Genomic DNA, 27,032 nt, shown 5'->3' with positions numbered 1-27,032 from the left:
ATTCTTGATGTCTCATCGCAGAAAGAATTCAGTGAGAGACAAAGTGATAGTTAAGAAGCAGATTTATTTACAGAGAAACACACTCCACAGACAGAGTGTGGGCCATCTCAGAGGTGAGAAAGGCACCAGGGTATGGGGTTGTCAGTTTTTATAAGGGTGGGTAATTTCATAGGCTAATGAGTGGGAGGAGTATTCCAGCTATTTCAGGAAGGGGCTGGGATTCCCAGGAATTGGGCCACCACCCACTTTTTCTTTTAACATCTTTATTAGAGTATAGTTGCTTTACAATGGTGTGTCAGTTTCTGCTTTATAACAAAGTGAATCAGTTATACATATACATGTCCCCTTATCTCTTCTCTCTTGCATCTCCCTCCCTCCCACCCTCCCTATCCCACCCCTCTAGGTGGTCACAAATCACCAAGCTGATCTCCCTGTGCTATGCCACTGCTTCCCACTAGCTATATATTTTACATTTGGTAGTGTATGTATGTCCATGCCACTCTTTCACTTTGTCCCAGCTCACCACCCACTTTTTGATCTTTGGCCTCAGAACTGTCATAGTGCTGGTAGGTATGTCAGTTAGCTTGCTGATATGTTACAATGAGCATATACTGAGGCTCAAAGTCTAGTGGAAGTCGACTTGTCCACCATCTTGGACCTAATCGATTCTAATCAGTTTATGTCGTGTCCTTGGGCTATGTCATTCTTTTAAAGTTTGTGACCTGCCCCCTTCCCTCCTGTTTCAGAACCTGCAAACTACTAGTCCCTTGCTTAATGTGAGGCAGAAAAAGTGTAAACTCTCTGAAGTACTATAGCAGCCTTGCTGCACACATATTTCAATGGTGAAGGGTAAAAATCTAACTGGCTAAGAGGACTTATGAATAATCTTTGACCGATTTGTGGCTTACAGTCACCCAGGGGTGACATCTATGTTGCCAGGATATAGATAAAAACAAGGGGGGAGGGATGTGCTGCAGAGCAACTAAGCCCATGCGCCACAACTACTGAGCCTGTGCTCTAGAGCCCGTGAGCCACGACTACTGAGCCCAAGTGCCACAACTACTAAAGCCCGCGTGCCTAGAGGCTATACTCTGCAACAAGAGAAGCCACTGCAATGAGAAGCCCACGCACTGCAGCAAAGAGTAGCCTCCACTTGCTGCAACTAGAGAAAGCCTGCGCACAGCAATAAGACCCAACACAGCCAAAAATAAATAAATAAATTTTTTAAAAAGCGATTATTTAAGGTCATAATTATAACAATGTATTCTTGGGTTTGTGTAGACATAACATGTATAGCAGTAATACCACAAAAAACGGGGAGGGAATAGAGCTATATAAGAATAAAGTTTTGATATTTCACTGGAATGAAGTTAGTATATGTCTGAGTTAGATACAGTTAAGATGTATATTATAAACCCTAGAGAAAATAACGCAAAAATATAATTTAAAAATTATTAAAGGAATTTAAATGTTGCATGAGAAAATGTCCACTTAAAAAAAAAAGAAGACAGGGAGGAACCAAGATGGCGGAGTAGAAGGACGTGCTCTCACTCCCTCTTGCGAGCACACCAGAATCACCACTAGCTGCTGGACAGTCATCAACAGGAAGACACTGGAACTCACCGAAAAAGATACTCCACATCCAAAGACAAAGGAGAAGCCACAATGAGACAGTAGGAGGGGCGCAATCACAGTAAAATCAAATCCCATAACTGGTGGGTGGGTGACTCACAGACTGGCAAACACTTATACCACAAAAGTCCACCCACTGGAGTGAAGGTTCTGAGCCCCACGTCAGGCTTCCCAACCTGGGGGTCTGGCAACAGGAGGAGGAATTCCTAGAGAATCAGACTTTGAAGCCTAGTGGGAATTGATTGCAGGACTTCAACAGGACTGGGGGAAACAGAGACTCCACTCTTGGAGGCCACACACAAAGTAGTGTGTGCATCGGGACCTAGGGGAAGAAGCAGTGACCTCGGGTGAGACTGAACCAGACCTACCTGCTAGTGGTGAAGGGTCTCCTGCAGAGGCGGGAGGTGGCTCTGTTTCACCGTGGGGAGAAGGACACTGGCAGCAGAAGTTCTGGGAAGTATTCCTTGGCGGGAACCCTCCAGAGTCTATCATTAGCCCCACCAAAGAGCCCAGCTAGGCTCCAGTGTTGGGTTGCCTCAGCCAAACAACCAACAATGGAGGGAACACAGCCCCACCCATCAACAGTCAAGTGGATTAAAGTTTTACTGAGCTCTGCCCACCAGAGCAACAGACAACTATACCCACCACCAGTCCCTCCCATCACGCCTCTTAGATAGCCTCATCCACCAGAGGGCAGACAGCAGAAGCAAGAAGAACTACAGTCCTACAGCCTGTGGAACAAAATCCACATTCACAGAAAGATAGACAAGATGAAAAGGCAGAGGGCTATATACCAGATGAAGGAACAAGGTAAAACCCCATAAAAACAACTAAATGAAGTGGAGATAGGCAACCTTCCAGAAAAAGAATTCAGAATAATGATAATGAAGATGATCCAGGACTTCAGAAAAAGAATAGAGGCAAAGATCAAGAAGATGCAAGAAATATTTAACAAGACCTAGAAGAATTAAAGAGCAAACAAGCAAAGATGAACAGTACAATAACTGAAATGATGACTACACTAGAAGGAATCAATTGCAGAATAACTGAGGCAGAAGAATGGATAAGTGACCTGGAAGACAGAATGGTGGAATTCACTGCTGCGGAACAGACTAAAGAAAAAATAAAGAAAAATGAAGACAGCCTAAGAGACCTCTGGGGCAACATTAAACGTAACAACACTCGCATTATAGGGGTTCCAGAAGGAGAAGAGAGAGAGAAAGGACCCGAGAAAATATTTGAAGAGATTATAGTCGAAAACTTCCCTAACATGGGAAAGGAAATAGCCACGCAAGTCCAGGAAACACAGCAAGTCCCATACAGGATAAACCCAAGGAGAAACACGCCGAGACACATAGTAATCAAATTGGCAAAAATTAAAGACAAAGAAAAAGTATTGAAATCAGCAAGGGAAAAATGACAAATAACATACAAGGGAACTCCCATAAGGTTAACAGCTGATTTCTCAGCAGAAACTCTACAAGCCAGAAGGGAGTGGCATGATATACTTAAAGTGATGAAAGGGAAGAACCTACAAACAAGATTACTCTACCCGGCAAGGATTTCATTCAGATTCGAAGGAGAAATCAAAAGCTTTACAGAAAAGCAAAAGCTAACAGAATTCAGCACCACCAAACCAGCTCTACAACAAATGCTAAAGGAACTTCTCTAAGTGGGAAACACAGGAGAAGAAAAGGACCTACAAAAACAAACCCAAAACAATTAAGAAAATGGTCATGGGAATATACATATTGATAATTACCTTAAACGTGACTGGATTAAATGCTCCAACATAAAGACACAGGCTTGCTGAATGGATCCAAAAACATATATGCTGTCTACAAGAGAGCCACTTCAGACGTAGGGACACATACAGACTGAAAGTGAGGGGATGGAAAATGATATTCCATGCAAATAGAAATCAAAAGAAAGCTGGAGTAGCTATACTCCTGTCAGATAAAATAGCCTTTAAAATAAAGAATGTTACAGGAGACAAGGAAGGACACTACATAATGATCAAGGGATCAATCCAACAAGAAGATGTAACAATATGCACCCAACATAGGAGCACCTCAATACATAAGGCAACTGCTAACAGCTCTAAAAGAGGAAATCGAGAGTGACACAATAATAGTGGGTGACTTTAACACCTCACTTACACCAATGGACAGATCATCCAAAATGAAAATAAATAAGGAAAGAGAAGGTTTAAATGACACAACAGACCAGGTAGATTTAATTGATATTTATAGGACATTCCATCCAAAAACAGCAGATTTCACTTTCTTCTCAACTGTGCACGAAACATTCTCCAGGATGGGTCACAAATCAAGCCTCAGTAAATTTAAGAAAATTGAAATCATATCAAGCATCTTTTCTGACCACAATGCTATGAGATTAGAAATGAATTATAGGGAAAAAAACCCTAAAAAACACAAACACATGGAGGCTAAACAATATGTTACTAAATAACCAAGAGATCACTGAAGAAATCAAAGAGGAAATGAAAAAATACCTACAGAAAAATGACAATGAAATCACAACGATCCAAAACCTATGGGATGCAGCAAAGCAGTTCTAAGAGGGAAGTTTATAGCTATACAAGCCTACCTCAAGAAACAAGAAAAATCTCAAATAAACAATCTAACCTTACACCTCAAGGAACTAGAGAAAGAAGAACAAACAAAACCCAAAGTTAGCAGAAGGAAAGAAATCATAAAGATCAGAGCAGAAATAAACGAAATAGAAACAAAGAAAACAATAGCAAAGATCAATAAAACTAAAAGCTTGTTCTTTGAGAAGATAAACAAAATTGATAAACCATTAGCCAGACTCATCAAGAAAAAGAGGGAGAGGACTCAAATCAATAAAATTAGAAATGATAAAGGAGAAGTTACAGCAGACACTGCAGAAATACAAAGCAGCCTAAGAGAGTACTACAAGCAACTGTATGCCAATAAAATGGACAACCTGGAAGAAATGGACAAATTCTTAGAAAGGTATAACCTTCCAAGACTAAACCAGGAAGAAATAGAAAATATGAACAGACCAATCACAAGTAATGAAATTGAAAATGTGATTAAAAATCTTCCAACAAACAAAAGTCCAGGACCAGATGGCTTCACAGGTGAATTGTATCAAACATTTAGAAAAGAGCTAACACGCATCCTTCTTAAACTCTTCCCAAAAATTGCAGAGGAAGGAACACTACAAAACTCATCCTGCGAGGCCACCATCACCCTGATACCAAAACCAGATAAAGATACTAAAAAAAAAGAAAATTACAGACCAATATCACTGATGAGTATAGATGAAAAAATCCTCAACAAAATACTAGCAAACAGAATCCAACAACACATTAAAAGGATCATATACCACGATCAAGTGGGATTTATCCTAGGGATGCAAGGATTCTTCAATATTCGCAAATAAATCAATGCTATACACCGTATTAACAAATTGAAGAATAAAAACCATGTGATCATCTCAATAGATGCAGAAAAAGCTTTTGACAAAATTCAACACCCATTTATGATTAAAAAAAACTCTCAAGAAAGTGGGCATAGAGGGAACCTACCTCAACATAAAAAAGGCCATATATGACAAACCCACAGCAAACATCATTCTCAATGGTGAAAAACTAAAGCATTTCCTCTAAGATCAGGAATAAGACAAGGATGTCCACTCTCACCCCTATTCTTCAACATAGTTTTGGAAGTCCTAGCCATGGCAATCAGAGAGGAAAAAGAAATAAAAGGAATACAAATTGAAAAAGAAGAAGTAAAACTGTCACTATTTGCAGATGACATGATACTATACATAGAGTATTATAAAAATGCCACGAGAAAAATACTAGTGCTAATCAATGAATTTGGTAAACTTGCAGGATACAAAATTAATGCACAGAAATCTCTTGCATTCCTATACACTAATGATGAAAAATCTGAAAGAGAAATTATGGAAACACTCCCATTTACCATTGCAGCAGAAAGAATAAAATACCTAGGAGTAAACCTACCTAGGGAGACAAAAGACCTGTATGCAGAAAATTATAAGACACTGATGAAAGAAATTAAAGATCATACCAACAGATGGAGAGATATACCATGTTCTTGGATTAGAAGAATCAATATTGTGAAAATGACTATACTACCCAAAGCAATCTACAGATTCAATGCAATCCCTATCAAATTACCAATGGCATTATTTACGGAACTAGAACAAATCATCTTAAAATTTGTATGGAGACACAAAAGACCCCGAATAGCCAAAGCAGTCTTGAGGTAAAAAAACTGGAGCTGGAGGAATCAGCCTCCCTGACCTCAGACTATACTACAAAGCTACAGTCATCAAGACAATATGGTACTGGCACAAAAACAGAAACGTAGATCAATGGAACAAGATAGAAAGCCCAGAGATGAACCCACGCACCTGTGGTCAACTAATCTATGACAAAGGAGGCAAAGATATACAATGGAGAAAAGACAGTCTCTTCAATAAGTGGTGCTGGGAAAACTGGACAGCTACATGTAAAAGAATGAAATTAGAACACTCCCTAACACCATACACAAAAATAAACTCAAAATGGATTCGAGACCTAAAGTAAGACTGGACACTATAAAACTCTTAGAAGAAAACATAGGAAGAACACTCTTGGACATAAATCACAGCAAGATCATTTTTGTTTTTACAGCAAGATCTTTTTTGATCCACCTCCTAGAGTAATGGAAATAACAAAAATAAACGAATGGGACCTAATGAAACTTCAAAGCTTTTGCACATCAAAGGAAACCATAAACAAGACGAAAAGACAACCCTCAGAATGGGAGAAAGTATTTGCAAACAAATCAATGGACAAAGTATTAATCTCCAAAATATATAAACAGCTCATGGAGCTCAATATTAAAGAAACAAACAACCCAATCCAAAAATGGGCAGAAGACCTAAATAGACATTTCTTCAAAGAAGACATACAGATGGCAAGAAGAACATGAAAAGCTGCTCAACATCACTAATTATTAGAGAGATGCAAGTCAAAACTACAGTGATGTATCACCTCACACCAGTTAGAATGGGCATCATCAGAAGATCTACAAATAACAAATGCTGGAGAGTGTTTGGAGAAAAGGGAACCCTCTTGCACTGTTTGTGGGAATGTAAATTGATACAGCCACTATGGAGAACAGCATGGAGGTTCCTTAAAACACTAAAAATAGAATTACCATGTGACCCAGCAATCCCACTACTGGGTATATACCCAGAGAAAACCATAATTCAAAAAGACACATGCACCCCAATGTTCATTGCAGCACTATTTACAATAGCCAGGTCATGGAAACAACCTAAATGCCCATTGATAGACAAATGGATAACGAAGATATGGTACATATGTAGAATGGAATATTACTCAGCCATAAAAAGGAACACAATTGAGTCATTTGTTGAGACGTGGATGGATCTGGAGACTGTCATACAGAGTGAAGTAAGTCAGAAAGAGAAAAACAAATATCATATATTAACGCATATATGTGGAACCTAGAATAATGTTACAGATGAACCGTTTTGCAGGGCAGAAGTTGAGACACAGATGTAGAGAACAAACATATGGAAATCAGGGGGGGAAAACTACGGTGGGGTGGGGATGATGGTGTGCTGAATTGGGCGATTGGGATTGCCATGTATACACTCGTGTTTAAAATTGATAACTAATAAGAACCTGCAGTATAAAAAAACAAAACAACTAATACTAAACTTTCTTTGGGTTATTTGTATGGAAATATGTTAATATAAATGTTTCAGACATTACATGAAATTTCTAAAAATCTTATATGTTCTGGTATAATGTTATAAGTCATAATTCTAGTTATTACTTTGAAATGTATATCTCAGAAATAACTAAATTTCCTTGTCAATTGCATTATTATGAACTTTCCAAAAAAAATAAAGAGGACAGTAAAGAAGGAATAAAGTAACAACACGTGGTGAGCATGTAAACAGGAAAATGCCAGATTCAAATCTACAGTGTCAATAATAACATTAAACTTTAGTGGATTAAAATCCAATCAAAAGATGGAGATTGCCAGATATATGAAAATAAAATCTAAATATATGCTATCTGCAAGAGGCACACTTTTTAAATTTTTTTAAACATCCATCTCCTTTAAACAACATAAATCATTTATCTCTAAATATATGTACTTTATTTTTTATATTTTTTATTGAAATATAGTTGATTTACAATGTTTCAGGTGTATAGCAAAGTGATTCAGTTATATGTATTATATATATATATGTATGTATATTCAGTTTTATATTTTTTTTCTTTTTCAGATTATTTTCTATTAAGGAGACACACTTAGATCAAAGATATAAATAGGTTGAAAGTAAAAGGATGGAAAAAGACATATGTACAAACAACAACCATAAGATTGCTGGAGTGACTATACTAATAATCATTAATAACCAGACAAAATAAACATTAAGACAATAAAATGTTACTAGAGACAAGAGAGACATTTTATAATGATAAAAGCATCAATTCATCAGGGAGCTGTAGCAATTATAAATATATGTACTTAACAAAAGGGCCCAAAAACACATGAAGTGAAAACTGACAGAAATGGAAGGAGAAAGAGACAATTCAACAATAAAAATTAGAGACTTCAATGCCCCACTTTCAAAAATGGATACAACAACTATGCAGAAGATGAACAAGGAAATAAAAGATATGATCTTACATGTATAAAACCCTAAAGACCCCAGGAAAACTGTCAGAACTAATAACTGAATTTAGTGAAGTAGCCCAGTGGTCCCCACCCTTTTTGGCACCAGGGACTGGTTTCGTGGAAAACAATTTTTCCACGTACCGGTGGTGAGGGGGTGATAGTTCAGGCGGTAATGCAAGCAATGGGGAGCCACAGATGAAGCTTTGCTCACTTGCCCATCACTCACCTCCTGCTGTGCAGCCTAGTTCCTAACAGGCCACGGACCAGGACCCCTGAAGTAGCAGGATACAAAGTCAGCACAGAAAAATCAGTTGCTTTACTATACAGAAACAATAGACAATTATAAAAGCAATTCCATTAAAAAAGCATCAAAAAGAATAAATTAATTAGGAATTAACTTCACCAAGGAGGTAAAAGACTTGTACAGTGAAAACTACAAAGTGTTGCTAAAGAAGTTAAAGACATAAATAAATGGAAACACATCACATCCTCGTGGATTGGAAGACTTCATATAGTTGAAATGCCACCCAAAGTGATCTACAGATTTAATGCAGTCCTTATCAAAATCCCAATGATATTTTTGGCAAAAATAGAAAAACTCATTCCAGAATTCATATGGAATCTCAAAGGGCCCCATGTAGCCAAAACAATCTTGAAAAAAAGTAAAACAAAACAGGAAGACTCACACTTCTGATTTCAAAACGTACTACAAAGCTACAATAATTAAAACAGTGTGGTATTGACAAAAAGACATATGTAGACCAATGGAACAGAATAGAGAGCTCAGAAGTAAATCTTCACATTTATTGTCAAATGATTTTTGACAGGGGTGCCAAGACCACTTAATGGGGATAGGACAGTCTTTTCAACAAATGGTGCTGGGAAAACTGGATATCCATATGCAAAAGAGTGAAGTTGGACTCTCACCTAACACCAAAATACAAGATTTAACTCAAAATGGATCAAGGAACTAAACATAAGACTTAAAACAATAAAATTCTTAGAAGAAAACATAGGACAAAAGCTTCACAATATTGGATTTGGCAATGATTTCCTGGATATGCCACCAAAAGCACAGGTAACCAAAGAACAAATAGACAAATTGGACTTCATGAAAATTTTTAAAAATTGTGCATCAAAGAAACTATCCACAGAGTAAAAAGGCAACTCACAGAATGGGAGAAAGTATCTGCAAATCATTTATCTGATAAGGGATTAATATCCAGAATATATAGAAAACTTCTAAAATTGAACAAGAAAAAAAAACAATTCAAAAGGGGGCAAAGGACTTGAATAGACATTTCTCCAGAGAAGACATAGGAATGACAAATAAGCATATGAAAAGATGCTCAACATCACTAATCATTAGGGAAATGCAAATCAAAACTGCAATGAGGGCTTCCCTGGTGGCGCAGTGGTTGAGAGTCCGCCTGCTGATGCAGGAGGCATGGGTTCGTTCCCCGGTCCAGGAAGATGCCACATGCCGAGGAGCGGCTGGGCCCGTGAGCCATGGCCGCTGGGCCTGCGCGTCTGGAGCCTGTGCTCCGAAACGGGAAAGGCCACAACAGTGAGAGGCCCGCGTACTGCAAAAAAAAAAAAAAAAACCGCAATGAGATACTACTTCATATCCACTAGGATGGTAAAGGTCAAAAAATAGAAAATAACAAATGTTGTCAAAGATGTGGAGAAATTGGAACGCTTGTGCACTGTTGATGTGAATATAAAATGGATAGCTACTGTGGAAAATAGTATGGTGGTTCCTCAAAAAATTAAAAATAGAATTGCCATATGATCCAGCAATTCCACTTCCAGCTATATAGCCAAAAGAATTGAAGGCAGGGTCTCAAAGAAATATGTGTATATTCATGTTCATAGTAGCATTATTCACAGTAGCTAAAATGTGGAAGCAACACAAGTGTCCATCAAGTGATGAATGTGGTATATACATACAATGGAGTATTATTCAGCCTTTAAAAGGAAGGAAATTCTACAATACGCTACAACATGGATGAATCTTGAGGACATTATGTTAAGTGAAATAAGCCAGTCGCGAAAAGACAAATACTGTATGATTCCACTTATATGAGCTACAGAATTGGGGTGGGGAAGAATGGGTAGGTATTGTTTAATAGGTATAGAGTTTCAGTTTAACAAGATGAAAAGAGTTACGGGGATGGATGGTGGTGATGGATGCACAATGTGACTGTATTTAATACCACTGAACTGTACATTTACAAATGGTTAAGATGGTAAATTTTATGTTATGTGTATTTTACCACAATTTTTTTAGAGTATGACAAAACAGACAATTAAAACCAATAAATGAGGGCTTCCCTGGTGGCACAGTGGTTAAGAATCCACCTGCCAATGCAGGGGACACAGGTTCGATCCCTGGTCCGGGAAGATCCCACATGCCCCAGAGCAACTAAGCCCGTGCTCCACAGCTACTGAGCTTGCATTCTAGAACCCATGAGCCACAACTACTGAGCCCGTGCACCACAACTACTGAAGCCCAGGCACCTAGAGCTTGTGCTCTGCAACAAGAGAAGCCACCGCAATGAGAAGCATGTGCACCGCAACAAAGAGTAGCACCCGCTCTCCACAAGTAGAGAAAGCCCATGTGCAGCAACGAAGACCCAATGCAGCCAAAAATAAATAAATTAAATAAATAAATTTTAAAAATAAATGAGTTCAACAAAGTCACAGGATATAAGATCAATATACAAGTATCAATTGTAATTGATACACTAGTAATCAATATTCCAAAATAAAATCAAGAGAACAACTCCTTTTATAATAACCTCCAAAAGAATGAAATACTTGGTATAAATTTGAGAAAAGAAGTTCAAGACTTGTAAATTGAAAACTACAGTTAAAGAAGATTTAAATAAATGTAAAAACATCCCTTGTTCATGTATAAGAAGACATAAGGTTGTTAAGATGGCAGTAGTCCCCAAGTTTGATCTCCATATTTAACATAATCCAAAATCCCAGATGGCTTCTTTGCAGAAGTTAACAAGCTGACACTAAAATTAGTGTGTAAATGCAATGGGCTCAGAGTAGCCAAAACAATCTTGAAAAAAAGAACAAAGTTGTAGATTCACACTTCCCAATTTTAACATTTACTACAAAAGCTACAGTAATTGAGATAGTGGCATATGGATAGGCATTTAAATGAATGGAGTACAGTTGAGTTCCCAGAAATAAACCCTTCCATTTATGGTCAATTGAATTTTGGCAAGGGTACCAAGATAATTTAATGGGGAAAAATAGTCGTTTCAGCAAATAGTTTTGTGATAACGATATTCATATGCAAAAGAATGAAGTTGGACCTCTACCTCACATCATACACAAAAATTAACTCAAAATGTATCATAGGTGTAAATGTAAGAGCCCAAATTATAAAACCTTTAGAAGACAACATGTGTAAATCTTCATGATCTCAGGTTAAACAATGGTTTCTTAGATATGATGCTAAAATCATAAGTAGCAAAAAGAAATTATATAAATTGGACTAGATCAAAACTAAAAGCTTGTGTGCTGGAGACAATGCCATGAAGAAAGTGAGAACACAACTCACAGAATGGGAGAAAGTATTTGCAAATCATATCTGATAAGGGTATAGTATCCAGAATGTATAAAGAATTCTTACAACTCAATAATAAAGGAGAGATAATTTAATTTTTACAATGGACAAAAAAATTCAGTTGACATTTCTCCAAAGAAGATATGTAAATGGCCAATAAGCATATGAAAAGATACTCAACATCACTAATCTTTAGGAAACTGCAAATCAAAAATACAATGAGATACCAGTTGACACACATTAGGGTGGCTATAATCAAAAAGACAGACAACAGGTGTTGGTGAGAATGTGGAGAAATTGGAACACTGCTGGTGAGAACATAAAATGAAGACACATATTCACAAAGAAACATGTTCATGAATATTCATATAACATTACTCATAATATCCAAAAAGTGGAAACAACTCAAATGTCCATCAGCTGATGAATGGGTTAACAAAATGTGGTATATTTGTACAATAGAATATTATTCAACTATAAAGAGCAATTAACTATGATTTATGCTATAACATGGATGAACCCTGAAAAACATTAGGCTAAGTGAAATACACCAGTCACAAAATGACATATATTATATAGTTCTAGTTATATGAAATGTTCAGAATAGGTAAATCTGTAGATGTGTGGTTGCCAGGGACCTGGGGGAGGGGCAAATGTAGAGTGATTGCTAATGGATATGAGGTTTCTTTTTGGGTGATTTAAATGTTGTGGAATTATTTAGTGGTGATGGTTACACAGCCCTGTGAATATACTAAAAACCAGTGACTTATACACTTTTAATACATGAATTGTATACTATAATAATTTTATCTCAATAAAGCTGTAAAGTAGAAAGGAAAGTGAAATAGATCCCCAGATAACCAAAGATTAAGAGAATTTATTGCTACCAATTTGCCATACAAGAAGTATTAAAAGATGTCCTTCAGATTGAAAGGAAATGACACCAAATGAATGAATAATAACCATCTGTAAAGGTAATTACATAGATATATATAAAAAGTGGTATAAATATATTTTTTCTCATTTATTCACTTAACTGATTTAAAAGACAACTGCGTAAATCAATAATTATAAAATTTTGTGTTGGTTTTAGATTAATGGTATAATATACATGAAAATAATAATGCAATGGAGGGAGGAAAGAAGTGAACTCTTTGGAGCAATGTTTCTACCTCCTACTGGAATTACTTAGTACTAATTTGATGTGGTTTGTCAGTTAAGATGTATTTCAGGGTTTTTTTAATATAAATTTATTTATTTTTGGCTGCATTGGGTCTTCGTTGTTGTGTGCGGGCTTTCTCAAGTTGCGGCAAGCAGGGGCTACTCTTTGTTGTGGTGCCAGGCTCAGTAGTTGTGGCGCACGGGCATTGTCGCTCCGTGGCATGTGGGATCTTCCCGGACCAGGGATCGAACCCGTGTCTCCTGCATTGGCAGGCAGATTCTTAACCATGAGCCACTAGGGAAGCCCAGTTAAGATGTATTTTGTAATCTACACAGCAACCATTATGAAAATAACTAAAAATATATAAAAAACCAACAAAAATAATTAAAATGCTACACTGGAGAGTATCTATTTAATGCAGTAGAAGGCAGTAAAAGAAGAACAAACAAAAAAGTTATGAAACCTATAAATCTAAACATATCAACAACTACATCAAATGTAAATGGACTGAACATTCCAGTCAAAAGGCAGAGATTGTGAGATTGGATACAAAGCATGGACTATCTACAGGAGATATACTTTAAAGTCAAAGACACAAATAGGTTGAAAGACAAAGAATAGAAAAAATATACCATGCAAACAATAACCATATGAGAATTATAATAGCTATACTAATATCAGACAAAATAGACTTTAAGACAAGTAATGTTACTGTAGACAAATAAGATTTTGTAGTGATAAAAGGGTCCATTCATCAGGAAGATATAATAATTATCAATATAAACATGTATTCCTAACAACAGTGTCCCTAAATACATGAAGCAAAACCTGGTAGAATTTAAGAATGAAATAGACACTTCAACCATGATAGCTGAAAGCTTCAATACCCTACTCTCAATAATGGCTGCAACAACTAGACAGAAAGTCAGCAAAAATACAGAAGACTCATGCAACCAACTTGACCTGATCTGATAAAAATGATGAATTTAGATCCCTCACACTATACACAAAAATTACTCAAAATGGATCATAGACCAAAATGGGATAGTTAAAACTATCAAACTTACAGGAGAAAATTTTCATGATTTTGGGTTAGGTGAAGATTTCTTAGATACAACCGCCAAAGCAAAAGTCACCTAAAAAAAATAGATTTCATCCAAATACGAAACTTTTACGCTTCAAAAGCCACCATTAAAAAACTGAAAAGACAAACCACAGACTGGAGAAAATATTTACAAATCATATATCTGATAAAGGACTCATATCAATATATAAAGAACTCTTAAAATGTATAAGAAAATAAACAACTCAATCTAAAAATGACTAAAAGGGACTTCCCTGGTGGCGCAGTGGTTAAGAATCCACCTGCCAATGCAGGGGACACGGGTTCAATCCACGGTCCGGGAAGATCCCACATGCTGCTGATCAACTAAGCCCGCGCGCCACAATTACTGAGCCTGCACTCTAGAGCCCACAAGCCACAACTACTGAGCCTGCGTGCCACAGCTACTGAAGCCCATGCGCCCAGAGCCCGTGCTCTACAACAAGAGAAGCCACCGCAATGAGAAGCCCGTGCACTGCAATGAAGAGTAGCCCCCACTCGCCGCAGCTAAAGAAAGCCCACGCAGCAACAAAGACCCAACACAGCCATAAATAAATAAATAAACAAATAAATAAAAGAAATAATAATTAAAATGAGTAAAAGATGTGAATAGACATTTCACCAGAGAAGACATAAGTTTGGAATATAAGCACATGAAAAAATTCTCAACTTCAGTAATCATTGGGAAAATGCAAATTTAAACCACAATGAAACACCACTTCACTCAGCTGGAATAATTATAATAAAAAAGACAGACAATGACAAATGTAGGCCTGGCTGCAGAGAATTGGGATTCCCTCATACATTGCTGGTGGGAATTTAAAGTGGAGATTAGTTTGGCATTTTCTTAGAAGGTTAAACATAAATTATCATATGACTCATTTATTTCACTCCTAGGTATCTACCCAAGAGCATTGAAAAGATAGGTCCACACTAAGACTTGCACATGAATGTTCAAAGAAACAGTATTCATAATAGTCAAAAAGTAGAAATAACTCAAATATCTATTAACTGGTAGATGGATAAACGTGTGATATGTCCATCAATAAAATATTACTCAGCAGTAAAATCAAACTACTGGTGCATGTCAGAGCATGAATCAACCTCAAAATCATTATGCTTCGTGACGATGAAAGAAATCAAAGAAAGTTCATACACTTACCACTGAAAAACTCAGTTCTCAAATTGATCTGTAGGTTTATTACAAAACCTGTGGGCTTAAGGCAAGGATTTAATGGATGTAGACAAACTTATTCTAAAATTTATATAGAAAGGCATAGGCCCTTACAATAGCTAAAACAATCTTGCAAAAGAAGAAAGAAGTATAGGAATCACTCTACCCAATATTGAGGCTTAATATTGTAGCTAAAGTAGTCAAGACAATGGAGGTATTTGCTAACTGATAAACACATAGGTCAATGGAACAAAATTAAGAACCTAGAAATAGAACAACACAAATATGCTCAACTGATTTTTTACAAAAGTGCAAAAACAATTCAGTGGAGAAAGGATAGCCTTTTCAACAAATGGTGTTGGAACAATTGGACATCCATAGGCCAACAAACAACACTTCGACCTAAACCTCAAACATTATACAAAAATTAACTCAACCTTGTTTAAGGAAGGCATCCTAGGAACTTGCTTAAAAAACTGGGAATTTTTGAAGAAAGCACTAACCATTCTGTCTCTAGACTGCTGTTCTAATCTACAGATCCTGGACTTGAGTTGCCACATTTCCTGCCTCCAGCCAGCCCTACTCGCTTCAGACTGGCCTCCACAATCTTAATTGGCAAGAGCCAATTCCTCAGTACCTATTCTGTTGCTCCTGTTTGTTCTGAATTCAGTGGTTTTTGTGTCCTGACAGACTCCTTGGTTTGTCTCGAGGCTGAAGTCAAGGGGAGATTCTCTCAGCAACCAAGGACCTCTCTGTTCAGTCCTGAATGGGTTTCTCCTCCAGTTGCAGGGCTTGTCCCTCTACTTGTGCTACTAAATGTATAAAAGTATATAGTTATACCATCCCCTAGATTCTCTAACTGTTGAATATATTGTGCAGTATTAAATACATTGCACCCTTAAAGCTGTCTGTCCATTTAAAAACTCTGAACAAAGGGCCACCATATACTTGAGCTCAGTGTTTGGTGAAGTTTAAATGTAAATAAAATAAAAATACTAGCATATCTCCCCCCAAAATCAACTCAAAATGGATCATAGACTTAAATGCAAATATAAAACTATACAAATTTTAGAAAAATGGAAATATTTTCAGGTTCTAGAGCTAGGCAAATTGTTCTTAGACTTGTTGCCAAAAGCATGATCCATAAAAGGAAAAATTTATAAATTGGACCTCATCAGAATTAAAAACGTTTGCCGGTTGAATGCCCATGTAAGGAGGATGAAAAGACAAGCTACGAAGTGGGAGAAAATATTTGCAAGCCACATATTTGAGAAAAGCCTAGTGTCTAGAATATATAAAGAGCTCTCAAAACTCATCAAGAAAAAACCAGACAAACAAATAATTTAATTAGAAAATGGCAAAATACATGACATTTCACTGAAGAGGGTATACGATGACCAAAAAACACATGAAAAGATGTTCAATATTATTAGCCATTAGGGAAATGCAAGTTAAAACCACAATGAGATATCATTACACACCTCTCAGAATGGCTCATGTAAGAAATAATGATAATACTACATGATGGGGAAAACACAAACTGGGTCATTCATACATTGGTGTTGGAAATGTAGAATGGTACAGTCACTTTGAAAAACAATTTGGCAGTTTCTTTAAAAACCACTGTACAACTCAGCAATTGCACTGTTGGGCATTTACCCCAGAGAAGTGAACATTTACGTCCCCACAGAAACCTGTACACTAAGGTCACTAATGTTTATAGCACCTTTATTCTTTCATTTATTTATTTATTCTTTTATTTATTCATTCATTCATTCATTCATTCTTTTATTTATTCATTCATTCATTTATTTATGGCTGCATTGGGTCTTCATTGCTGCTCGTGGGCTTTCTCTAGTTGCAGAGAGCGGAGGCTACTCTTCGTTGTGGTGCAACGGCTTCTCATTGCGGTGGCTTCTCTTGTTGCGGAGCACGGGCTCTAGGTGCGTGGGCTTCAGTAGTTGTGGCACGCAGGCTCAGTGGTTGTGGCTCGAGGGCTCTAGAGCGCAGGCTCAGTAGTTGTGGCACATGGGCTTAGTTGCTCAGCGGCATGTGGGATCTTCCCGGACCAGGGTTCGAACCCGTGTCCCCCGCATTGGCAGGCAGATTCTTAACCACTGCACCACTAGGGAAGTCCCAGGACCTTTATTCGTAATACCCCAAAGTTGGAAACAACTCAGATTTCTCTCAGTGGATGAATTATTCAACTATTGTACACACATATGATGGAATTCTACTCAGCAATGAAAAGCAACAAACTTTTTTTTTTTTGTCTACACCAAGCGGCTTGCAGGGTCTTAGTTCCCAGACCAGGTATTGAACCCGGGCCCTCGGCAGTGAAAGCGTGGAGTCCTAACCACTGGACCACCAGGGAATTCCCAAAAAGCAACAAACTTTTAATAACACACAACTTAGATGAATCTTAAAGGAATTGTCTTAGGTAAAAAAGCCAATCCCCAAAGATTACCTGCTGTGTGATTCCATTTATATAACATTGCTGAAATGACAAAATTAGGGAAATGAAGAACAGATTAGTGATTGCCAGGGGTTAAATACATCAGTGGGGGAAGAAGAGAGGTGTGGTTATAAAAGGTAATATGAGGGATCCTTGTGGTGGTAGAACTGTTCTATATCTTCTTTTTTTAACATCTTTATTGGAGTACAATTGCTTTACAATGGTGTGTTAAGTTTCTGCTGTATAACAAAGTGAATCAGCTATACATAAACATATATCCCCATATCTCCTCCCTCTTGCGTCTCCCTCCCACCCTCCCTATCCCACCCCTCTAGGTGGACACAAAGCACTGAGCTGATCTCCCTGTGCTATGCGGCTGCTTCCCACTAGCTATCTATTTTACATTTGGTAGTGTATATATGCCCATGCCACTCTCTCACTTCGTCCCAGCTTGCCCTTCCCCCTCCCCGTGTCCTCAGGTCCATTCTCTACATCTGCGTCTTATACCTGTCTTGCCCCTAGGTTCTTCAGAACCATTTTTTTTTGGATTCCATATATATGTGTTAGCATACGGTATTTGTTTTTCTCTTTCTGACTTACTTCACTCTGTATGACAGCACCATATATATATATATTTTTTTAACATCTTTATTGGAGTATAATTGCTTTACAATGGTGTGTTAGTTTCTGCTTTATAACAAAGTAAATCAGCTATACATATACATATATCCCCGTATCTCCTCCCTCTTGCGTCTCCCTCTCACCCTCCCTATCCCACCCTGCGGCTGCTTCCCACTAGCTATCTATTTTACATTTAGTACCATATATCTTTAAGCCCTTTAAAAATTAATTTTATCAGAGAAGATATACATGGAACACCTACTGTGTATAAGGTACTGTTAGATTACAAGGTTAAAATAAAACTCGGTTAATACCCTCAAGTTCCCCCAGACTGTCCAACAAACATCTACTAAGCACCCATAGGTGCTGGGGAAACAGATATGAGAAAGACCTAGTCTCTGTCTTCGGGGAGTTCCCAGTAGAGCAGAGGAGACACTCATGAACAGACAACTTCAGTACAATGTGGTAAGTGCACGGAACAGTAGAGGTGAGTGTAGAGAGCTCTGGGAGTACATAGGAGTTATTAACCTATCCAGGCTACACAGGGAAGGGATAGGAGTAGTGTTGGGAGCTTATAAAGCAATAAGAAGGTAAGAAAAGAACCATCTGGCATAGATACATATATAACAATGCCCCCAAACAGCCTTCTTACTTTATACTTGAGGAGCAAACTAAGCAGTAGAGTCTGTAGAAAACAGTGAGTAAACAATAGGGTGGCGAATTCTTTCCTCCTTCGTCTCCATATGTTGTGGTTAACCCACCACATATGCTCCCTAGAGGTTCCAGTCCACATCTACAGTCTGAAACCTAAGCATCTCCATGCATAATGGGGCCTCAAGAAATGTCATGGAACACTGACTCTCATTGACAGAACAATATCCTAAGTCGCTTCATGATCTGCTATAGCATATCCTCTGGGGGTTGCAGAAGATTGGACCTCTAATCACTGGTTGGGGCATGTGTATCAGCTTTTTCAGAAAAGATTATTTGGCTGAAGAGCCTCACATATCCTATCATAAAAGTTACAATTCTCTATCCTATGTTGCTGTCTTAACATACCTTAAACTAAAACTGTATTCATAAAGGGTTTATATACATTTTAAAAACAACAAAATATTCTTTAAATATAAGGCAATCTTTTAGTTTTTTTCACGTGCTGTTTTCATCAACCTTATCAGTTCCCTGAACCTGCTGGTTGTGCTGTGGAGAGAGGGTATATAAGGCCTGTGGAATCTAATCCTTGTCTTTCTGTGTCTGACTTATTACACTTAGTATGGTAATCTCTAGGTCCATCCATGTTGCTGCAAATGGCATTATTTCATTCTTTTTTATGAGAAAGACAAATGTCATATGATATCGCTTATATGTGGAATCTAAAAAAAATGATACAAAGGAACTTATTTATAAAACAGAAACAGACTCAAGACAGAAAACAAACTTATGGTTACCAAAGGGGAAAGGTAGGGAGGGAGTACGGGATTAAGAGATACACACTACTATATATAAAATAGATAAACAACAAAGACCTACTGTATAGTACAGGGAACTATATTTAGTATCTTGTAATAACCTATAATGGAAAAGAATCTGAAAAAGAAGTGTATATACAGATATATATATATATATCTGAATCGCCTTGCTGTACACCTGAAACTAACACAACATTGTAAATCAACTATACTTCAATAAAAATAAAAGTTAAAAAAAGAATCTAATCCTTGAACCAGACTTCAGGGTTAGATGTTGAGTCTTAGTGACAAAGCCTTACTTCTCACCACTTTCTTGTGTAGAGATATTTGCTGCCCAAGGCTTTTGCCTCCTAAAACTTAGCCTAATTAGAGCCTGATTGGATTTGGCCACTAGAAAGCCTGCTGCACTTTTGATGCACGGTTTCCTGTGCTCCAGAGAGCTCTGCTGTTCAGAGGCTCATAAAGCACACTCCTGGACAGCTTCTCAGGCCTGGGTTTCTGCTCCTTGGCCGGCTCTGTGCTTTATTACCTCCTGAGGTACTTACCCACTTGCCTGTTCTCAAGTTACTTCCCCAGGCCCACAGTTTGACAGTGCTTTCCTAGGGGACACAGCCAGCCTCCCTGTTGCTCCAAACCAGCTGGAGGACTTGCAAAAGCCAGAAGCAACCACTTACATGGGCCTGGCCTTGAAAATGGAATGCCTCACCTTTCTCACACCAATTAGTGAAGGATGGGATCTGTATTAAAGGGAAGAATGTTAAGCGAATCTTTCCAGAAAATGAACGGAAAAGACAAGCAAGAAGGGGTGGGCATGTTCTTCAAATGGTAGGGCTCCTTGTTCTGTTGGGAATCATCCCAGAGCTGGAAAAGATGCCAGAGCTGTGGGAGAGGGTGAGCAAGTGAGCTAATGATCAAGCATTTTGACCTGGGTTCAAGTGGATATGGCAGAATTACCTTAGAGCATGTTCCAACTTCACTCTTTTCCTTAAATTTTATTTTATGCTCCTTTCCAAAAAAGTTGCTTTCTAGTTTTTGTTTGTTTGCTTGTTTATTCATTTGCAAAAGGGAGTTGGCAAACCCAAAACATGGTTGGATGTCAAAGGAGTTGGCTAGAACATTTGAGTCCTATACAAACACCATAATCTAAGGTCTTGGCCCAAGCTACAAACAATTTTCAGGAAACAACAAGTACACAGTGATTAAGTTGAAGCTAACATAAAAGGATTTCCAAGGTTGAGACCCTATGGATCCCACAGGGGAGAGGAATAAGAAGCACTTCATTGAGAGTTCCCTACTCAATATAGCTCTCATTAAGTGCTCACCAATTTAAATGTAATTCCACCAATAACCACTCTGTGAGGAAGGTGTTGTTATTCTCCCTATTGAACAGATAAGAAGGCAAGTTTCAGAGAGGTGAAGTGACTTTCCTGAGTTCAAACCGTTACTAAATGGCAGAGCCAGGATTTGAACTCATGCCTAACACACAGTAGAGTCTCAGCTCATGCATATTGTTTATGGAATGAATAAATGAATGAACAGTCTTTTTGAGTAGAACTGTTCTGTATCTTGATTGGGTCAGTATCAATACCTGGTTGTGATATTGTACTATAGTTTTGTAAGATATTACCATTAGGAGAACTGGGTAAAGTGTTCAAGGGATCCCTCATTTTTATTCCTTACAACTGCATGTGAATCTACAATAATATCAAAATTAAAAGTTTAATTAAAATAAAAACTATGCTAAGGAAAGAAGCCAGACACAAAAGGCCACATATTATATTATTCCATTTATATGAAATGTCCAGAAAGGCAAATCTATAGAGATAGAAAGTTGTTAGAGATAGTAAAGTTGATAGAAAGTGATTGCCCAGGGGTGGGAATGGGGAGTGACTGCGCATGGGCCTGAGGAATCTTTTGGGGGCAATGCAAATGTTCTAAAACTCAACTGTGGTGATAGTTGCCCAACTCTGTAAGTTTACTAAAAATCATTAAATTCTACACTTACAATGGATGAATTGTATGGTGTGTAAACTATGCCTCAATAAAGCATTTTTGGTAAGTTTCTGTATATGTAAAATTACTGCAAAATAAAAGATTTATTTTGAAAAAATGAAGTAGTGTTAAAGAACAAAATAAAGACTTGAGACCCTCCCCACAAAAAAGGAAAGACGTAAAAAGATCAATAACTATGACTATATCTATATGCCAAAATACATAAAATTAAAGACAAATGACAAACTGGGAAAATATTTGCTACAGTTATAACAGACAGTGTGTCAGTATTCTCAATATATAAAAGCTTTTTAAATACTAGCATCCCCAAACAAAAGTGGGTAAATGACACTCTCTTCGGATTCATTTGTTTACAAGAAAGAAAAGCCACTCTAGCTATCTTGTTGTAAAGATATAACAGGTAGTCTCATAGTCATCTAAGGACCAGAAAAGTGGTGTACACAGGGAATAGTACTGGAAAGGCAGGAACAGAGACTGCCCACTCTCTCACGGACCTGTGTAGCTCTTCTTTCTGCTTGTCTTTTCATCATCCTCTGAATCTCTTAGCTCAAATTCTCAAGACTCTGGCAAGCCATGGATTGATTTGACTTGGATCAGCTGTCCACTGTGTGTCCAAATAGCTGTCACTATTATAAAGATTAAGGCTTTAGATTATCTGAGACAGAGCAATAGACAGAACAAGCAAATTCACTGACATGTCTATGATAGACATAGACCAGCCATAGAAGTAAATACGTGTTTGGGAAAAATATGCAACCTCATCATTAGCAATCAAAGAGACAGAAATTTAAATAGCAAGAGACTTTTTTTGCCCATAAAAACATCAAAGATTAATGATAATTCATGCTGACATACTACTGGGAGTTAGGACAAATGGGTCTGGAAAACAATTTTTTTAATTAATTAATTTGTTTTTATTTTTGGCTGTGTTGGGTCTTCATTGCTGTGCGTGGACTTTCTCTAGTTCCGGCGAGCAGGGGCTACTCTTCGTTGTGGTGCGCGGGCTTCTCATTGCAGTGGCTTCTCTTGTTGCAGAGCACGGGCTCTAGGCGCGCAGGCTTCAGTAGTTGTGGCACGCGGGCTCTAGAGTGCAGGCTCAGTAGTTGTGGCGCCTGGGCTTAGGTGTTCCGTGGCATGTGGGATCTTCCTGGGCCAGGGCTCGAACCCGTGTCCCCTGCATTGGCAGGCGGATTCTTAACCACTGTGCCACTAGGGAAGCCCTGGAAAACACTTTTGCAATATGTATTGAGGACCTTTAAAATGGACATAACCTTTGACATAATAATTCCACTTCTAGAAATCTATCTTAAGGGAATGAATAATCAGAGATACAGCGAGATTTATATATGTGAATATCTTTGTAGTATTTTTTATAATAAAAGAAAAACAATGAACAGTATAAGTGTCCAATATTATAGGATATTTAAGTAAATTGATAAACATACAAGGAACGTACAGTCATTTAAAATCATATTTTTGAAAAGTATTTAATGAATGAAAGGTTCTTATAGTATTATGTTGAGTGGAAAAAGCAAGATATAATATTCTATATATAGTGTGAAAGAGAGAGAAAAAATTGAGATTTGAGATGCTAGGAAGAAAGAAGCCAAAATCGTGAACTTAACAGTGGTTATATCTAAATGGTAAGATTACAAATTATTTCCGTTTTTGCTTTTCATTTTCTTCGTACATTTTTTGGCTTTTTAAATGTTTTCTGAATGAGAATGAACTTGAACTTTTGTAATCAGAATAAAATCATAAATGTTGCTTAAAATTCAAAGACATGGAGGAAAGACATGGAGTAAAAGTAGAGACCACTAAATATTAAAGCATATTTAAAATTTAAGTCAGTATGGTACTGGCATGAGAAATAAAACACAGAATAAATAGGGTAGAAACAGATTCTTGTATGTGTGAGAATTTAATATAAGATATGGGAGGCTTCACCAAATAGTATAAGAAGGATTATACCATGATTGAATTAGTTACAAATAGTAACCAAGAGTTCTGCTATGCCATATGCTAAGTGCTTTTACATTCATTTTCTCCTTTACTTATTACAACCTTTGAGATTTAGATAGTATTATCCCCATTTTAGAGATGAGTGAACTCAAGTCCCTAGAGCTTTAGGCATTTGCCCAGAGTCACATATAAAAGTAGTGGAACCTATGTTGGAACCAAGTATGTCAGATTCCAAGTCTCTATTCTATTCTACCACATTCTATGTATATAAAGTTCCTGGCAAGGTATCTAGAATACAAGAGGCATGTAGTAAGTGTTATTCCTATGAGTAACTTATACTTTCCTGCATATATTATAATGTAATATTTAATGCTTTATATAGTATATATAATAATGTAAATACTAGTAATAGTAATATGATAAATATATCATCTTAATAACTCTTGTCTTTGTCCCCTGGCCTTCTCTGTGCCCTCAGCCAGTGCCTTTGTTCAGACCTCTTTGGCCACAGGTTGCTTCAGTTGCCTCCTAACTGGTATCCATACCTCTTGTCCCTTACCCTCTGAGCCAGTCAATATCAAACCAATCTCCTGCTGACAATCCTTAACTGTCTTCGTATATTTTCAGGGTGAAGGTCCAAATTTCTTAATATTGTTTCTGAGACCCTTCACGATCTGGCCTACTTTCTTTTTTTTCCAGTTTTATTGAAAAATAATTGACATACATCACTGTATAATTTTAATGGCTGAATAATATTCCATGGTGTATATAAACACCACAACTTCTTTAGCCATTTGTTCATTGATGGATGCCTAGGTTGTTTCCATGTCTTGGCTATATAATACCGCAGTGAACATGGGGGTGCAGGTATCTTTTCAAGTGCATGTTTTTGTTTCCTTCGGATATAGCATTACAGGAGGTAGAATTGCTGGATGATGTAGTCGTTCTAGTTTTAATTTTTTGAGGAATCTCCATACTGTTTTCCATAGTTTGGCCTACTTTCTAATCTCACCTCCTGTCACTGCAAACCTGCTTAGCTCCAGCACTATGGGCCCTGGTATATCATACTGAACTCCACACCTCCATGCCTTTACACATGCTGTTCTCTCAGTCTAGAGCATCCTTTCTCCACCATTTGTCTCACTGATTTCTATAGCCCTTTGTAACAGCTCCTATTGACTTTTTCTTCAGGATGCCTTCCTTACTCTTCCAGTAGTAGCCCTCTTCTGTGCTCCTGTAGCACCCTGTGCATTCTTCTATCTTGGTACTTAACACACTGTCCTGTCTTTGTTGACATACGTGCCTGTCTCCTCTACTACCTAGATGGTAAGTAACCAAAGGCAGAGATTCTTTTACGTTATTTCATTGGAATTATCAGAACCTAGCTAGAGTCTGGCCCATGGCCAGACCCTAGCTTAATAAGTGTTTGTGAAATGAATAAATGAGCTTTTGTCACCTAATGATGGTTTTATCTTCTAGATATATGGTTCAGTGGCCTGGTGGCCGAATCCTGCATCGCCATGAGCTAGACACCTTCCTTGCACAGGCAGTATCTACTCAGCTTTATGAACCAGATCAGCTTCAAGAACTCAAGGTGATTTGATCTTTCCTCATTTAAATTCTTTCTTTTATGAGCTCATAGCTTTATTTTAGGTCTTTTTTTCCTGGAGCTGGGGAGAAGAGTAAGTTCTGCAGGTAAATGTTTGATTTACTTTAGCCAAATATTTATGTCTATTAATAAAGCCAACACTGTTCACGTAGTGATAGGTGAGAATGGGTAGAAAAAAATGGATATTGTGTAAGGCAAATAAGTTGTGGCCCATAGGCCACAGTAAGGTTTCCAAGTCTTACAAAAGATGCTACAGGGGACTTATCCTGGTGTTCCCTGTTTGTCTCTGAGTAAATGTCCACCCTCCCTTTTTTATTGAAGTATAGTTGATTTACAATATTGTGTTAGTTTCAAGTGTAAGCACAGTGATTCAGTACTTTTGCAGATTATATTCCACTGTAGGTTATTATAAGATAATGGGTATAATTCCCTGTGCTACCCTCCCTTTTGAAATAATACTTATTGGGTGTTAGAGGAAAGTCTAGAAAAGCATAAGGAAGAAAGTAAATCCACCATATAACTGAAGGCAGTAAAATATAGTAGGTTGGAGGGCAGGCTCTGAAGCCAGGCTGGCTTGACTTTGAATCTTAGCTTCATTACCTTCTAGCTATATGTCCTTGGGCAGGTTGCTTAACCCCTGTAGCTTCAGTTTCCTTACTTGTAGGGTTATGAAGATATTAAATAAAATAATCCATGCAAAACACTTAGAACAGTGTCTAGCACATTTTAAGTACACAGTACTCAATAAATATTAGGTACTAATGCAGGACATTCCTCTTCCGACTTCAGTAGCCATGGTCCTTTCAGGCCCTAGTATAAACTAGAAGATAAAGTCTAGTAAGTCTTACAAAATCTTGATTTCAGTAGGGTCAACTAAGGAAAAGATGAAAACAGTCTTAGACAGACAGTGTGGGTTCCTTTTTACAGTAAATGTGATACTGCTTGGTGCTAGAGCAGGTACTGACAACTCCACACCACACCTAGGAGGGGGCCTGCAAGTACTTCCCCTTTTCCTGGTAAAGCCATCTAACAGGCCAACTTGAGATAACCACTGTGAACATTTTGATGGTTTTTTCCAGACTTTTGTCAGGTATTTTCTACATAGTTGAAATATTATTTATGTAATTATATACTGTATTTTTAAACTTAATATAGCACATATTTTCTATGTCTTAAAAATTTCTGCTAAATATTTTATCATATGGATGTATCATTTAATTATTCTAATGTTGGCCATTTGGTTTCCAGTTTTCACCTATTATATGTAATTATTAACATCTTTTTTTAAAATTTTTTTTGGCTGCATTGGGTCTTCGTTGCTGCGCACGGGCTTTCTCTAGGTGCGGCGAGCGGGGGCTACTCTTCGTTTCGGTGCGCGTGCTTCTCATTGCGGTGCACGTGTTCCTCATTGCAGTGGCTTCTCTCGTTGCGGAGCTTGGGCTCTAGGCACGCAGGCTTCGGGAGTTGTGGCACATGGGCTCAGTAGTTGTGGCTCGCGGGCTCTAGAGTGCAGGCTCAGTAG

General features: G+C 37.7%; 1 protein-coding gene across 1 annotated transcript in view; it reads left to right on the top strand.

Annotated features, from left to right (window-relative positions):
• The window catches only part of FAM120C (family with sequence similarity 120 member C), a gene marked incomplete at its 5' end in the record, with an annotated part of 134,238 nt that overhangs the window by 97,955 nt on the left and 9,251 nt on the right, over positions 1 to 27,032 (top strand). Inside the window, one exon of the mRNA XM_082681004.1 lies at positions 25,381 to 25,495. Coding sequence (XP_082537130.1) covers positions 25,381 to 25,495 — 115 coding nt within the window. The remainder of the gene's footprint in view (positions 1 to 25,380; positions 25,496 to 27,032) is intronic.

The sequence above is a fragment of the Grampus griseus genome (assembly GCF_964374135.1).
Source record: "Grampus griseus genome assembly, chromosome: X".
NCBI lineage: Eukaryota > Metazoa > Chordata > Mammalia > Artiodactyla > Delphinidae > Grampus > Grampus griseus.
Note: the sequence above shows the minus strand (reverse complement) of the source record. Positions and strands in the feature narration are given on the sequence as shown.